This window comes from Vigna unguiculata, chromosome 8, assembly GCF_004118075.2.
Source record: "Vigna unguiculata cultivar IT97K-499-35 chromosome 8, ASM411807v1, whole genome shotgun sequence".
NCBI lineage: Eukaryota > Viridiplantae > Streptophyta > Magnoliopsida > Fabales > Fabaceae > Vigna > Vigna unguiculata.
In genome coordinates, this window is record NC_040286.1 from 24227382 (window position 1) to 24245035 (window position 17654).

A 17654-nucleotide genomic window follows, 5' to 3' on the forward strand; every position below is an offset into this window, starting at 1 on the left:
CTCTTGGCTGCTAGTTCCTCTACGGTTTATGTTAACCCTTCACATTCAACCCAAAGCCAAAAAATAGCAAAAAGAGTGTTTAATTTAGGTTCTCCAAGGTTTGAACCCACAACTATGCAAATGCCAAACCATCATGCCAATTCATATTTCATGTTAACAAATATAATCCAAATGTCATATTATTCCACAACATGATTAACATATAATTAAAACAATAACAAATAAACATCACGGGTACATTCACTAAGAGCATACTCATTTTTGGAGGGTGTCGTGGAAAAAAAATTAGTAAATAAAAAGGCAAAAAAATAAAGCTTCCTATAAATTTTATTCATGCATCCATGCATTTATGCATCCTCACTGCATTACATCATTTGCCTAAAGATTGAATCTTGCCGGCTAAGCATTCAAGCAGTGTTTACTGACACATCAAAATCAAACCTCGGGTTCTCCCTTCATATATAGACATTCTACCCTTAGTTTTCTTATGTTTACATCAAGGCCCTCTCCGATGGAATGGTCATTGATTTTCTTGTTTACATCAAGGCCCTCTCCGATGGAATGGTTATTGTTTTTCTTATGTTTCGCATCAAGGCCCTCTCCGATGGAATGGTCATTTGTTTCCTTCTTCACATCAAGGCCCTCTCTGATGGAATGGTCATTGATTTCTTTGTCACAACAGGATCCTCTCCTTCAGAATGGTCGAGTCTGTTTTCTTCTTTGGATCACGACCCTTTTCTTTGATTCGGTCATTGTATATGCTTGATTTGTTTTTCCTCTTTTCCTTTGAAACCCAAACGAAATTAGTGTTTTTATCTTTACTCATCTTTTACTTTGATAACCTATGAAAGTTAATATTTCATACTATCAAGTAAAATCTAAGTAAAGAGGGGCAGCTGTCAACACCCAATTTCGTCCGGATAATAATGATAAAAATAATAATTAATTAATTAATTAAAGTTCAATTGAGAAGAATAAATAAGTAAATAATTAAGAAAAGAAAATAAAAAATATGTTTTAGTTTGAGGAAAACTAATTATCTATTTATTTTATTTTTGTTTTATTTATTTATTTGTTTATTTGGGCTTATTATTTTGATTATTACATTATTTTCCTTTATATTATTACAGCTCCATTTTTGTTTTACGTCTCTCATTCTATTTTAATAAAAAATAAAAAAAAAAAAAACAAAACAAAACAAAAAAAAAGAAAAGGAAAAAGGGGAATGAAGGAGGTAACGTGAGGTCTTTCTGTTGTCAGACCCATGCATGCTATGCTATCATGGTTTTGTATTGGGAAGGGCCTGTAGCATGGTCAGGATGGCTGAAGGAGCAGGAAGCAACATCTGCTCTCAGCCTTGTCCCAAATTTTGAAATTGGAAGGTGCAGAAGGTTACATAATAAGAAGGGGAAGATTCATGAGAGGGGGGTCCTTTTTTTTTACGACAGAGATGGGTTTGGGCACTAGAAATCAGAGAGAGGGGAAAAAGAGAAAATTGAAAAACGGAAGCAAAGCTGTTAAGGCATTAAGTTTTATTTTCACGGTAAGTGTTCTTAACTCCTCCTTAGCTTATGTTACCGTGACTTGATATTGTCGTTGATATTCATGGATGTGTGAATTGGAGCTTCTGTTAACGTTTTGATATTGATGTTCATGAATGTATGGATGAAAGATGATTTGAAATGAGCATAGTTACATCTGTTATTTATTTTGTTTATTCCCATCGCGTGTGTACAGTGAAGAACAAAATACAATTTTTATTTTTATTTTTATTTTTTTATTTTTCTTTTTTTTATCTGCCATTGTTACGATATGTTCTTGTTTCGATTATGCTATTGTCTGGGTGTTACTGTTGCTCGAATGAGTGCTGGAAAATAACCTCATCCTTAACCATTCACCGCCATAATCATTATCTCCTTTCCTGCCACATAACACGAATTTTATCTCCTTTCCGGCCCTCACTCCTTTTCTTTTCTTTCCATCATCCTGTTGCATAAAAGCAAAATCATTCATAATTTTAATCCAGTATCCCGCCCATCAATCTTCATTATTATCTTCGATCATCTTCCTATTCCCTCATTTCGTCACCTGCATAAAAAACCAAAAAAAAAAAAACAGGTACGAAACTCAGCACGCACGCACACAAAGATCAAGTTTTATCCCACAAATCTTCATCCTAGTTTGGCACCACTTGAGACCCCTCACCATATTTTCATCCCCATCGAAAATCCACCCTCTGTTAACCTTTCCCCGAATCACATCCATACCACTTCAACATCATAGCACCTGCAAATAGAATTCACAAGCAAACAACCACAATCACGCATATTCGTCATCATTTGAACCTGCAGTCTCCGTTCACACTGAACCGAAACCCCAATTCCAATCCCAAACAGCACACAAACTCTCACATTTCTCATCATCAACCTAGCACAAGTCGAAACAGAAAACCAAGAGAAGAGAAGCCCCGCCGGCGACCTCGCCACCGGCGAATCGAAGCTCGTCAACAGTGGAGTGTGGCCGCGTGGCATTCTCGAACCTGGTCGCGTGCGGTCGTGAGAACGGAGGAGGGATGGTCGCGTGGTGACGAGCCGCGGAGTCCTCGCGCGCCAGCGGCGTGGCGATTCCCTCGACGGTGACGGCGGGACCGGCGACGACCTTAAGGTGGCTGAACCCGCTGACGACGGTCTCCGGCAGGCGAGTCCTCGAAGCCATGAAGGGGATGAGTGCAGCCCCTGTCTCGTGCGCGTTAGAGAAGAAAGAAGAAGGAGATGCGTGGTCACCGGTGTTTTTTTGGTGGTGGACGGCGTCGTCACCGACGTCCCTGGTGCGGCGAGGCAGAGATGGAAGTGGTGTGTTGGTGGTAGGTGAACAGTGACGAGTCTTGGTGTCGAGGGAGAAATAAAGCTTGCCTCTTGTTTCTTTGAACACTTAGGTTTAGGTCATTTGGTTCCATATGCCACACGTTTTTTCACAGCGCACCCCCCCCTATTTTTTTTTTATCTCTGCACCTCCATGTTCATCATTTCTTCTCTTTGTGCACCACCATTTTAATATTCTCACTCTCTTGCATTTTGAGTCTGATCATGTTTGCTTCCTTCCCGCACCTCCATTCTCTTTATCCTTGCGCACCCCCCCTGTTTTTTTAATTGCAGCCCTTGCTTCACTATGCACACACCTCCCAATATTTGTTGACGGCACCACCATGTTTACTGACCCCACTCCCCTTGCATGCTTTATAGTATTTTTGGGCTTGTTTTATATTTACCTTTTACACTATCATTTTTATTGTACACACCCAATTTACTCCATGTACCTCTCTCTAATCACTCATGTACTCTCATATTTTATTTTTTACTTTTATCCTTCTGAAACAATTTCATCCTTTATTTATTTATCTTTTTTATTATTCTTTTTTTTAACTTATTTATTTAAAAAAAACAAATATTTTTGAAAATTATCAAAATTACAAGAATAGGAAAACCTAAAAAAATTTCTCTTTAGCTTTATTGTGTCTGTCCGGTCGTCCGCACCGTGTGACACTATTTTTTAAAAAAAAAATACAAAAAAATAATTTTCTTCCTCTTTTAGTGTCTGTCCGACCGTCCGCGTCGTATGACACGTATTTTCAATTAATTCAAAAATACTAAAAAAAAATACAAAATTTTCAAAGTACAAAAATATCAACATTTTCAAGCAAAAAGTATTTTTATAGAACTACGTGATCCTTGATTCTCCACCGTGAGATACATAGGAGCAAGGCTAGTCCTTGTCAGGTTCACCTCCAAAAAATCAAATATTTTTTTCTCAATTTTTTTTCTTCAAATATCTTTTAAAGAACTACGTAACCCTGATTTCTCACTTTAAATGAGAATACATAGGACCAAGGTCAATCCTTGTCGGGCCCAAAAAAATTAAAAAAAATATTTTGTTTCCTTTAGCATTTTTGCCTTATTATTTTTGGGGAAAATTAATATTTTGAAAACCACATCAATTTTGCATTTTTAATTAAAGGTACCGCCCTCAAGCGGGCGCGGTAGGGTGCTAACACCTTCCCTACGCGTAACCGACTCCCGAATCCAAAATCTGGTTTTTCGCAGACTTGTTTTATTTTTATGGTTTTCCATAGTTTTCCAGAATAACTATGGTGGCGACTCCAAATCTCTTTTTTAAACCCGTTTTCTTTTTTCGGTTCGCCTCCCCGTCGCGATTTCGGTTGCAATAACTGGCGACTCCACTGGGGAAGCTAGAGAGTCAAGCCATTTAATTAGCTATGTGAACTTCATGTGGTTTTTCCTTATGTTTTATTTCCTCTTTCTTTTTCTTTGTTTATTATTGTCTTTATTTGCATGTGTATATATTTGTCTCTTGAAGTGATTGTGTGTAAATTGTTTTGCATATTTTGCTATATATTTGCCTGGCAAGTTTTCTGGTTGTTTTGCAGGTGGGGGGTTATGGTATGCATCATTCTCCCTCCACACACACACTTTGTGCATATCATGAGTGGGGCCCTATACCCGGGTCTGTGTAACTTAGAGTTAGAGGGGATTGTGTAGCAGTGCCACAGTGGATGAACTTCCTAAGTGGTCATTGTGAGAACCCCAACTAGAGTTTGTTTACTTCGTTGGTACTCCCACATCTTGTTGTCTACCAACTGTTGTGGGAAATGCCAAGAAGTGGACCATAGCTCTATTGACCTTGATCCTTAAGTATTAGGGAACCATCCTGGCAAGCGCATATATTTTACCTTAAGACCATTAGGCGTCGAACCTCTGATAAGGCACAAGGGGAGACATGTGCATTATCTTAATTCTCATCTTATTTTTCTCGCTTTATTTGAATTAGCAATGAAGTCATGCGTCTGTACATTCTTTCGTTGGCATCATTGTACATGCATTTTGATTATTTATTTATGCATAACATGTATTTTGTCATGCCATGCCATAACATTTCTTATGATTCTAGGTCCGAAATTTTAAGGCTGTGATTGAGTTTGAAAAAAAAACAAAAGAAATTAACATGGGATTTCAAGTCGGAGGGAATTTAGGGTCAGACGCCTTGAAGAAGAAGTTACCTATCAGGGTTATAGATAGCAATCTGAATGGTTTAAGGGAAATAGTGCAACAAATGAAGACTATACAGAAGAATGCTTTCAAGAAGCGGTATGGGAATTTATTGAGGTTGTTGAATGTGGAAGTCCAAGCGTCGGCAGTCACCGCTTTGGCCCAATATTATGATCCGTCGCTCAGATGTTTCACCTTCCATGATTTTCAGTTGGCACCAGTAGTAGAAGAGTTCGAGCAGATTTTGGGTTTGTCGGTGGAAGATAAAGTCCCTTACAGATATTCTGAGCAACGAGCATCTATCTCTACGTTGGCAGGAATCTTGAAGGTACACCCTGCTGAGCTAGAGAGTAAAATGGCCTCCAAGGGCAACTCGAAAGGGATCCCCCAAGAGTATTTAGAAGGGCACTTGCGTCGTTTGGCTGAGAAGGAGATAGGGGAGACGTTCATGGATGTGTTGGCTCTCACGCTATATGGAGTCGTGCTCTTCCCTAACATGGAGAACTTTGTTGATCAAGCGGCCATCGATGTGTTTGTTGCTTACAAGATTCATTCAAAAAGTCCAGTCACTACGGTTCTAGCTGATGTGTACGGGGGTTTGAATTTGTGCTACGCATTCAAGAGGAAAAAGATGTTATGCTGTGTACCTATATTGTATGTATGGTTTATATCCCGAGTCCGCTTGGGTACAATAAATGCTGAATGTCAGATTGGGGAGTTGCCACATGGTGGCGTTGAAATTCGAAGGGCGAAGGAATGGGCCCAATTTTGTGCAAGTTTGAATGGGGGAAAGATTAGATGGTGTGTTCCTGGGCTGCCCAAGTCGCATGTCATTTCTTGTGGGGATTTCCCTAACGTCCCTCTGATAGGCACCAGAAGTTGTGTGAATTATAACCCTGTTCTGGCTCAACGGCAGTTTGGGTGTCCAATTAAGAGCTCTCCAACTCCAGAATCTCTGGTCGCCATATGGACTTATTATGAAGAAGGAATTTCTCAAGATCTAATTCGACGAGTTAGGAGTGCTTGGGGTGAGGTTTTACGTGCAGAAAAAGACCCAAGGCCATGGGTAATGGACGGGAAAATATCTTACCGACGATGGATTCTGGAAAGGGTTAATATGATCAAGTTACCTTTCAAATCGGATTCTCCTGCTCCGGAGCGATTGGAACCTGCTGAGTCTGAGGAGGTGAAAGGGCTAAAAGAAGAGATCGAGAAGATGAAATTAAAAAATGCCAAATTAATTAACGAGCTTCAAAGTCTCCGACATGAGTATGTGGATCTGAGGCGTGATAATGAGGAAATGACAAAAGCGTATGAAGGGATTCTTAGGCAACAAAGAGAAGAACGAGATCATGCTTTCAGAGTGAAACAAGATTTGGCCGCAGCAAGCACCGCATTAAAATCAAGGGACCGAGAGAGATGCAACAGCAGCATCTAAGCGCCAAAGGGATCAATTGTGTGAAGAATTTAAGAGAGAGAAAACTGAAGCACTGAGACGGTTGCACAATGCTCAAATGAGAATCAGTGAGGTTGAACAACAAATGAGAGAGGTGGTGTCGACCTATGAGGTGAAGATGGACGAGGAGCGTTGGCATAGAGCTGAATTGGAAAAGGAACATCGAGAGGTGGTCAGTCGGATGAATGAGTACACGGTTGAGCAGGAAATGACTATAGAACATTGGAAGAGATGTTTCTCACAGCTGGCTGCCTTGGCGAATGGGGCAATTGAAGAAATCCCACGATTATTAGCTGAAGCAAAGACTGCACTTCCGATCTTCAATCCGCCAAGGGAGATTGAAGCCTTCTTTAATCATTGCAAGAAGTTGATGAGGGAGATGAAGAGCATGATAGTCAGGGTTAAGGAATAAGTTTTATTTCTTTTTTTTGTTTAATGAATGTAGAAGACTTGTTAATGGTCGGGTTGTATCAGTTTCGTGTTAATTTCTATGATATATTTACCTTAACGTTCTCACAACTTTAAAATTTCTGACTAGAATAAATGTTTTGCATTCATTTTATTTCTTTTCATTCTTCATAATTCATTTCATTTAACGAAATAATAGAGCAAAATCAATACGACGACAAAATTTCCACGACACCCTTATCGCACACGAGTTAACCACAAAAGCATGGAAGATTGGGAAGAAGCCCATGAAGCTGTGAAGGCTGACATTAACGAGCTGAAGGATCAAGTGGGCCAAATCCTAGAGGCTTTGAAGTCACTGAAGGCTTTAGGGGAGGCCTCATCCGCTAGGGTCGAGGAGAATGCTCATTCTTATGGTACGCCTCTAGGCACGTCAGTTCCGTTCCCAATGTACGGTCTGCCTCCGGGATACACTCCTCCAGTTGGAGAATATTCAGATGCAGAACAAACTTCTTTCTCTTTTCCTGTAGCTAACAACACACTATCGAACGGTACTCAAGGGTCGATGTTAGCTTCGACACCCGTGACAGGAACGGATATGAATGAGACAGTCACATTCACAGGACCGAGGATGACTGTGGCGCCCCAGCCTTCGAAAACATTCATCGATGCAGATGCTGCGACTAAAGATGCACCACACGCTACAGTCCAAGCAATATCCACTGTTGTTGATGGGGCTAAAAGTAAGCTTGAAATTCTTGAGGAAAGGATTCGTGCCATTGAGGGTGGTGGAAGCTATGGGTTTGGTGATGTGGCGAGATTAAGCCTGGTTCCTGGTGTGATGATACCACACAAGTTTAAGGTCCCAGAATTTGAAAAGTATCACGACACCACATGCCCTAAAAGCCATCTGACAATGTACGGTAGAAAGATGGCTGCTTATGCCTATGATGAAAAATTGCTAATACATTGTTTCAAAGATAGTTTGGCTGGGGTAGCATTGAATTGGTATACACACTTGGAGCCATCTCGAGTTCATTCCTGGATGGATTTGGCCGACGCCTTTGTGAAACAGTATAAATACAACACAGATAGTGCGCCAGATAGATTGTAATTGCAAAACATGGCCAAGAAGGATACTGAGTCCTTCAAGGAATATGCACAATGGTGGAGAGAGTTGGCTGCTCAGGTGGAGCCACCTCTACTTGATAAGGAGATGGTGGCGACGTTTGTAAACACGCTGCAATCACCATTTTATGAGCATGTGTTGGGGAATGTGTCTTCCAATTTCGCTGATATCATTATCATAGGGGAAAGAATAGAAATCGGGTTAAAAAGTGGAAAGATTGCATATGGCCCATTCGTGGCTGCAACTCCTAAGAAATCCAATTTTATTCCCGGAAAGAAGAAAGAAGCGGAAGTACAGGCAGCCTCAGTGATGCCTATGTGGGAAAGTCGGGCTCCTACACATAATTATCGACCACACTTGAACCAACCTCCTTATGTGGCCAATGCAGTGTCTGTTCATCAAACACGACCTCAGCAGCAAGGGTTTTATCAACCGTCGAATCTTTATCAACCACAACATGCTCCAAATAATGCTTGGAAAACCGAACCTAACTCGAATTTCAACAAAAACGCGGGACAAAACGCTAATCTAAGGAGGAATCAAGAGAGGAACTTCGTTCATTTCACTCCTATTCCTATGTCATACGAAATTGTTACCTCATCTCCTCCAAAAGCGTTTGGTGGCCATTTGTCCGATGAAGCCTGTGCAACCTCCGTTCCCCAAGAATTATGAACCAAATGCCAAGTGTGATTATCACGGAGGGGGAGTTGGTCACTCTGTTGAGAATTGTGTGTCCCTTAAACACAAGGTGGAAGCTTTAATTAACTCAGGATGGATAAAGTTCCACGAAGACAAGCCCAGTGTTGAGGCTAATCCCCTTTCTGGTCTTGGGAACCCTTCGACAAATGCCATTGAGGTTAAGAAACACTGCCTGGTGAGGGATGTGAGTGAAATCCGAAGCTCCAAGCGGTTTATTTTTGAGACACTATTGAAATTGGGTTTGTTAAAAGGGGAATATAACCTAAGTGAAAAGTGTGGATTCCATCCGAGTGCTAAACCTTCTATCGATGAATGCACCGAGTTCGAGAATGTTCTACAAAATCTTATAGACAGAAACTTTGTGCAAGTATGTCACGGACACATGGAGGATGAAGTATTTGCACAAGATGGTGCGGAACCCGGTGTGACTTTGCCAGAGCCATTAGTGATTCATTTCACTAGATCCACCTTTACCCCGACAATTCAAGAAAGGCAATCTATTATTATCCAAAAACCCTCCCCATTTCCCTACAAAAGTGAGAAGACTGTCCCATGGAAATATGGTGCATACGTGTTGGGTGAGGAACAACGGGTAGGTGGTCAACCTATCAGTGGTGAGTCAGTGGTGAAAAATATATCAGGCATCGGTGGAATTACGAGGAGTGGTCGAATCTTTACGCCTCCAAACTTGATGAAAGATGGAGTTGGCAATAGTGAATTAGTGAATACCAAAAAGGTTAAGGAACTCTTGAAAGGGAAGACCATCCAAACCGACAAGGGTATAAGAAGAGATGATGGGAAAGAAGTATCTGATGAGGAGGCTTGCGAGTTCTTGAAGTTCATACAACAAAGCGAGTATAAAGTGGTCGAACAGTTGAATCGCTTGCCTGCTCGAATCTCGCTTTTAGAACTACTCATGCATTCAACCTCTCATAGAAAGTTGTTAATGAAGATACTCAATGGAGCGCATGTGGAGCAAAATATTTCTCTAGACAGTTTTGAGGGAATTGTTAACAATATCACTGCTAACAATTACCTCACGTTTACCGATGAGGAGATACCTACTGAAGGGAGGGGACACAACAAGGCCCTCCATATCTCTGTAAAATGCTTGGATCATGTCATAGCACGTGTATTAATCGACAATGGATCTTCCCTAAATGTAATGCCGAAAACAACATTGGGGAAGCTACCGTGTGAAGGTATTCACATGAAACCAAGCGCAATGATAGTGAGAGCTTTCGATGGGAGTAAAAGAGAAGTGATGGGAGAGGTAGAATTGCCAATCCAAATAGGGCCATGTGTCTTTCAAATAACTTTCCAAGTGATGGACATCCTTCCAGCATACAACTGCTTGTTGGGTCGTCCTTGGATTCACTCAGCGGGCGTGGTACCTTCGACCTTGCACCAAAAGTTAAAATATGTCATGGGTGACAAATTAGTGATTGTTTCAGGGGAGGAAGACAATTTAGTGAGTAGGCCTTCATCTTCTCGCTATATTGAAGCAACGAAGGAAGCCCTCGAGACAGCCTTCCAATCTTTGGAAATTGTGGGAAATGCCTATGTGGAGCCCTTTCCAATGCACCCACACTTGTCGCGTACTTCCCTTATGACGGCCAAGGTCATGTTGAAAGAGGGATATGAGTACGGAAAGGGGCTAGGCAAGTACGAGCAAGGATTGATGTATCCTTTAGAAGTCACCGAGAAAAAGAATAAATACGGCCTTGGATACAAGCCTACTAGAGAGGATAAGAGGAGGCTGGCGGAAGAAAGGAGAGAGCGCGGTGTGGCTCGAATCCAAGGAAAAGAACTGGCATTAGGAAAGATTCGCATCTGCGACATCAAAGATAGCTTCCGCAACGCGGGATGGATCAACTCTAGTCAGATAGCAGCTGTCAGAGATGAAAATGAACCTGAAAGCTCAATTTTTGTGCGGCCTTGTGCTCCAAACGCGCTACTCAACAATTGGGCGACTTTGGATCTACCCGTGATGTTTAATTTGGTTAAAATGTAATATTTTTAATTTATCCTATTGCTTTACCCGGAGCTTTAGGGTTCATGACTTAACGGGATGACACCTTTTTCCTTTATGCTCAGCGTGATAATCAATTTGTGTTTGCTACCTTTGTTATCTTTGTTTGCATTTTTCACTGTTGTTTGTTTATTTATCTTTTTTTATAAACTCAAATAATGCAGATATGATAATGAATGTTTTGAAAATAACAATGTCGATATCCCTAATTTTGAGCACCCTGTCAATAATATGGAAGATGATTATGAAGGTGATTTGGAACCCTCCCCTGAACTAATTAGATTAGTGGAACAAGAATCTAGGGAAATAAAACCCCATCAAGAAGATGTTGAAGTGCTTGACCTAAGCGAGGGGGATGAAAAGAAAGAAGTGAAAATTGGCACGAGTATGAAGAAAGAAGTGAAAGAAGAATTGTGTGTGCTGCTAAAGGAGTTTAGGGATGTGTTCGCTTGCTCGTACAACGATATGCCTGGTTTAGATATTGATATAGTACAACATAAGCTTCCACTCAAACCGGAATGCCCTCCAGTCAGACAAAAGCTAAGAAGGATGAAACCAGAAATGTCATTAAAGATTAAAGAAGAAGTGCAAAAGCAATTTGACGCTGGATTTCTAGCTGTGGCAAAATACCCTCAATGGGTGGCAAATATTGTACCCGTGCCCAAGAAGGATGGGAAGGTTCGGATGTGCGTTGACTATCGAGATTTGAACCGGGCGAGCCCAAAAGACAACTTCCCATTACCGCACATCGATACATTAGTGGATAATACAGCCAAGTTCTCACTATTTTCGTTTATGGATGGCTTCTCGGGATATAATCAGATTAAGATGGCACCTGGGGATATGGAAAAGACCACGTTTATCACATTGTGGGGGACATTTTGCTATAAGGTGATGTCTTTCGGGCTTAAGAATGCTGGGGCAACCTATCAAAGGGCCATGGTGGCACTTTTTCATGATATGATGCACAAAGAAATTGAGGTTTATGTAGATGACATGATCGCCAAGTCTGAGTCAGAAGAAGAACACATCCTCAACCTAAGGAAATTATTTGAGAGATTGAGGAAATTTAAACTTAAGCTAAACCCAGCTAAATGCACATTCGGTGTGAGATCTGGAAAGTTGTTGGGTTTTATTGTCAATCAAAAGGGGATAGAAGTCGATCCCGACAAGATGCATGCGATAATCGAAATGCCTGCTCCCAGTACAGAAAAAGAGGTACGGGGTTTCTTGGGCAGACTGAACTACATTGCTAGGTTCATCTCCCAGTTAACCACCACTTGTGAACCGATATTCAAGCTATTGCGTAAAAATCAGGTTGTTAAGTGGAATGAAGACTGTCAGACTGCTTTTGACAAAATTAAACAATATCTACAAGATCCTCCTGTGTTACGCCCACCCGAACCAGGGAAGCCACTCATTATGTATTTGACGATACTCGATAAGTCAATGGGTTGTGTGTTGGGTCAACATGACAAAACTAGAAAAAGAGAGCATGCCATATACTACCTGAGCAAGAAGTTCACGGAATGTGAACAACGATACTCGTTTTTAGAGCGAACTTGTTGCGCATTGGCATGGGCTGCCCATCGCCTAAGACAATACATGTTGAGTCATTCTACCTGGTTGATATCAAAGACTGACGCTATCAAGTATATTTTTGAAAAGCCCGCTCTCACTGGAAGAATAGCCCGGTGGCAAATGCTATTGTCAGAATACGACATTGTGTATGTCACTCAGAAGTCCATCAAGGGTAGTGCTTTGGCTGAATATCTGGCCCAACAACCCGTTAACGATTATCGGTCAATGCAACCCGAATTTCCTGATGAGGACATCATGACCTTGTTTGAAGATGACCAAGAAGATGAGAACATAAAGAAATGGACGTTATTATTCGACGGGGCTTCTAACGTCATGGGACATGGTATAGGGGCAATACTAATATCTCCAGAAAACCAATACATTCCAATGACAGCAAGGTTGTGTTTTAATTGCACAAACAATATTGCTGAATATGAAGCATGCGCTATGGGCATCCAAGCCGCGATTGAGTCAAAGGCAAAATTTTTGAATGTATATGGAGATTCAGCGTTGGTTATCCATCAACTAAGGGGAGAATGGGAAACTAGGGATCAGAAGTTGATTCCCTACAAAACTTATATCATGGAATTGGTGGAATATTTTGATTTCATTAAATTCCACCATATTCCGCGAGAGGATAACCAATTGGCAGATGCCTTAGCTACTTTATCATCGATGTTCAAGATTAATCAGGATGGGGTAATGCCGATGATCCAAATGAAAAGCCATGAAGGGCCAGCATATTGCCAATTCATCGAAGAAGAGTTAGACGGTAAGCCTTGGTATTTTGATATTAAACGGTATATAAAAACCAGAGAATACCCTGAAGAAGCATCTGAGAATGATAAAAGGACACTGATAAGGTTGGCTGCAAATTTTATCCTGAGTGGGGATGTGTTGTACAAGAGAAATCATGATATGGTTCTCCTTCGATGCGTGGATGCCAAAGAGGCCGAGTCAATATTGGAGGAAGTTCATGAAGGAACTTTTGGCACACACATGAATGAACACTCGATGGCTAGGAAGATCTTGAGGGCTGGTTACTTTTGGTTGACTATGGAGAATGATTGTTGTACACACGTGAGAAAGTGCGAGAAATGTCAGAAATATGCAGATAATATTAATGCGGCACCTACTACTTTAAACTTAATGTCTACCCCATGGCCGTTTTCAATGTGGAGGATAGATGTCATCGGGGCTATAGAGCCAAAAGCCTCAAACGGACATTGCTTCATTCTAGTTGCAATTGATTATTTCACTAAATGGGTGGAAGCTGCTTCCTACGCTAGTGTGACTAGGAAGGTTGTGACTAAATTCATAAAAAGAGAGTTAATTTGTAGGTACGGGTTGCCTAGCAAGATAATCACTGATAATGCCACCAATCTGAACAATCAAATGATGGCCGAATTGTGTGAAGGATTTAAAATTCAACATCATAATTCTTTTCCTTATCGTCCAAAGATGAATGGGGCAGTCGAGGCTGCTAATAAGAATATCAAGAAGATTGTACAGAAAATGGTGGTCACGTATAAAGACTGGCATGAGATGCTTCCCTTTGCTTTGCATGGGTATCGCACCTCAGTACGTACATCAACTGGGGTAACACCTTTTTCTCTGGTGTACGAAATGGAGGCAGTACTACCCTTCGAAGTAGAAATCCCATCCCTACGAGTGTTAATGGAGACCCAGTTGGAAGATGCAGAATGGGTTCAGGCCCGATTTGACCAGCTTAATCTCATCGAGGAAAAAAGGCTAGCAGCAGTGTGTCATGGACAGTTATACCAAAGAAGGATGAAAAAGGCGTTCGATAAGAGGGTGCGCCCTAAAGAGTTTCATGAAGGCGAGCTAGTCTTGAAAAAGATCTTACCTATACAAAAGGATCATAGGGGCAAGTGGACTCCAAATTATGAAGGCCCGTATGTGGTGAAGAAAGCATTTTCTGGTGGGGCACTAATTCTCACAAGGATGGATGGAGAGGAGTTACCGTTACCGGTCAATTCTGATGCGGTCAAAAAGTTTTATACATGATGATTCCTTGATAGGAAGTGCTACTAGGGGATATTGACATTGTCTCCAAATTTTGTTGTATTCTGCTTTGTTTTTCATTCAATAAACACCATTTGGTTCTCTCCATAATTTAAAGCAATGAATGTCACACTGAGTTTGTAAAGAGAATAATAAACAAAAAAGAAGGGAATAAAAGTATGTGCATACCAACGAGGCATCACGGGTACATTCACTAAGAGCATACTCATTTTTGGAGGGTGTCGTGGAAAAAAAATTAGTAAATAAAAAGGCAAAAAAATAAAGCTTCCTATAAATTTTATTCATGCATCCATGCATTTATGCATCCTCACTGCATTACATCATTTGCCTAAAGATTGAATCTTGTCGGCTAAGCATTCAAGCAGTGTTTACTGACACATCAAAATCAAACCTCGGGTTCTCCCTTCATATATAGACATTCTACCCTTAGTTTTCTTATGTTTACATCAAGGCCCTCTCCGATGGAATGGTCATTGATTTCCTTGTTTACATCAAGGCCCTCTCCGATGGAATGGTCATTGATTTTCTTGTTTACATCAAGGCCCTCTCCGATGGAATGGTCATTGTTTTTCTTATGTTTCGCATCAAGGCCCTCTCCGATGGAATGGTCATTTGTTTCCTTCTTCACATCAAGGCCCTCTCCGATAGAATGGTCATTGATTTCTTTGTCACAATAGGATCCTCTCCTTCAGAATGGTCGAGTCTGTTTTCTTCTTTGGATCACGACCCTTTTCTTTGATTCGGTCATTGTATATGCTTGATTTGTTTTTCCTCTTTTCCTTTGAAACCCAAACGAAATTAGTGTTTTTATCTTTACTCATCTTTTACTTTGATAACCTATGAAAGTTAATATTTCATACTATCAAGTAAAATCTAAGTAAAGAGGGGCAGCTGTCAACACCCAATTTCGTCCGGATAATAATGATAAAAATAATTAATTAATTAATTAATTAAAGTTCAATTGAGAAGAATAAATAAGTAAATAATTAAGAAAATAAAATAAAAAATATGTTTTAGTTTGAGGAAAACTAATTATCTATTTATTTTATTTTTGTTTTATTTATTTATTTGTTTATTTGGACTTATTATTTTGATTATTACATTATTTTCCTTTATATTATTACAGCTCCATTTTTGTTTTACGTCTCTCATTCTATTTTAATAAAAAATTAAAAAATTAAAAAAAAAACAAAACAAAACAAAAAAAAAGAAAAGGAAAAAGGGGAATGAAGGAGGTAATGTGAGGTCTCTCTGTTGTTAGACCCATGCATGCTATGCTATCATGGTTTTGTATTGGGAAGGGCCTGTAGCATGGTCATGATGGCTGAAGGAGCAGGAAGCAACATCTGGTCTCAGCCTTGTCCCAAATTTCGAAATTGGAAGGTGCAAAGGGTTACATAATAAGAAGGGGAAGATTCATGAGAGGGGGGTCCTTTTTTTTTACGACAGAGGGGGGTTTGGGCACTAGAAATCAGAGAGAGGGGAAAAAGAGAAAATTGAAAAACGGAAGCAAAGTTGTTAAGGCATTAAGTTTTATTTTCACGGTAAGTGTTCTTAACTCCTCCTTAGCTTATGTTACCGTGACTTGATATTGTCGTTGATATTCATGGATGTGTGAATTGGAACTTCTGTTAACGTTTTGATATTGATGTTCATGAATGTATGGATGAAAGATGATTTGAAATGAGCATAGTTACATCTGTTATTTATTTTGTTTATTCCCATCGCGTGTGTACAGTGAAGAATAAAGTACAATTTTTATTTTTATTTTTTTATTTTTCTTTTTCTTTTTTTATCTGCCATTGTTACGATATGTTCTTGTTTCGATTATGCTATTGTCTGGGGGTTACTGTTGCTCGAATGAGTGCTGGAAAATAACCTCATCCTTAACCATTCACCGCCATAATCATTATCTCCTTTCCTGCCACATAACACGAATTTTATCTCCTTTCCGGCCCTCACTCCTTTTCTTTTCTTTCCATCATCCTGTTGCATAAAAAAAACAGGTACGAAACTCAGCACGCACGCACACACAGATCAAGTTTTATCCCACAAATCTTCATCCTAGTTTGGCACCACTTGAGACCCCTCACCATTTTTTCATCTCCATCGAAAATCCACCCTCTATTAACCTTTCCCCGAATCACATCCATACCACTTCAACATCACAGCATCTACAAATAGAATTCACAAGCAAACAACCACAATCACGCATATTCGTCATCATTTGAACCTGCAATCTCCGTTCACACTAAACCGAAACCCCAATTCCAATCCCAAACAGCACACAAACTCTCACATTTCTCATCATCAACCTAGCACAAGTCGAAACAGAAAACCAAGAGAAGAGAACCCCCGCCGGCGACCTCGCCACCGGCGAATCGAAGCTCGTCGACGGTGGAGTGTGGCCGCGTGGCATTCTCAAACCTGGTCGCGTGCGGTCGCGAGAACGAAGGAGGGATGGTCGCGTGGTGACGAGCCGCGGAGTCCTCGCGCGCCAGCGGCGTCACGATTCCCTCGACGGTGACGGCGGGACCGGCGACGACCTTAAGGTGGCTGAACCCGCTGACGACGGTCTCCGACAGGCGAGTCCTCGAAGCCATGAAGGGGATGAGTGTAGCCCCTGTCTCGCGTGCGTTGGAGAAGAAAGAAGAAGGAGATGCGTGGTCACCGGTGTTTTTTTGGTGGTGGACGGCGTCGTCACCGACGTCCCTGGTGCGGCGAGGCAGAGATGGAAGTGGTGTGTTGGTGGTAGGTGAACAGTGACAAGTCTTGGTGTCGAGGGAGAAATAAGGCTTGCCTCTTGTTTCTTTGAACACTTAGGTTTAGGTCATTTGGTTCCATATGCCACACGTTTTTTCACAGCGCACCCCGCCTTGTTTTTTTTTATCTGTGCACCTCCATGTTCATCATTTCTTCTCTTCATGCACCACCATTTTAATATTCTCACTCTCTTGCATTTTGAGTCTGATCATGTTTGCTTCCTTCCCGCACCTCCATTCTCTTTATCCTTGCGCACCCCCCCTGTTTTTTTAATTGCAGCCCTTGCTTCACTATGCACACACCTCCCAATATTTGTTGACGGCACCACCATGTTTACTGACCCCACTCCCCTTGCATGCTTTATAGTATTTTTGGGCTTGTTTTATATTTACCTTTTACACTATCATTTTTATTGTACACACCCAATTTACTCCATGTACCTCTCTCTAATCACTCATGTACTCTCATATTTTATTT

The 17654-nt window shown here is 40.9% G+C and overlaps 2 protein-coding genes across 2 annotated transcripts; both read left to right on the top strand.

The window, feature by feature from the left end:
- Positions 1–5019: 5019 nt before the first annotated feature.
- LOC114195019 lies at positions 5020–6501 on the top strand. Its single transcript, XM_028085419.1, has one exon. The coding sequence runs from the start codon at positions 5020–5022 to the stop codon at positions 6499–6501; it is 1482 nt and encodes a 493-aa protein (XP_027941220.1).
- A 691-nt stretch (positions 6502–7192) lies between these two features.
- Positions 7193–14396, top strand: LOC114195020. The gene is given in 3 exon segments (XM_028085421.1): positions 7193–8710; positions 8805–10765; positions 10952–14396. Coding segments are annotated over 3 exon segments (6924 nt in total).
- The last annotated feature ends 3258 nt before the right edge of the window (positions 14397–17654 follow it).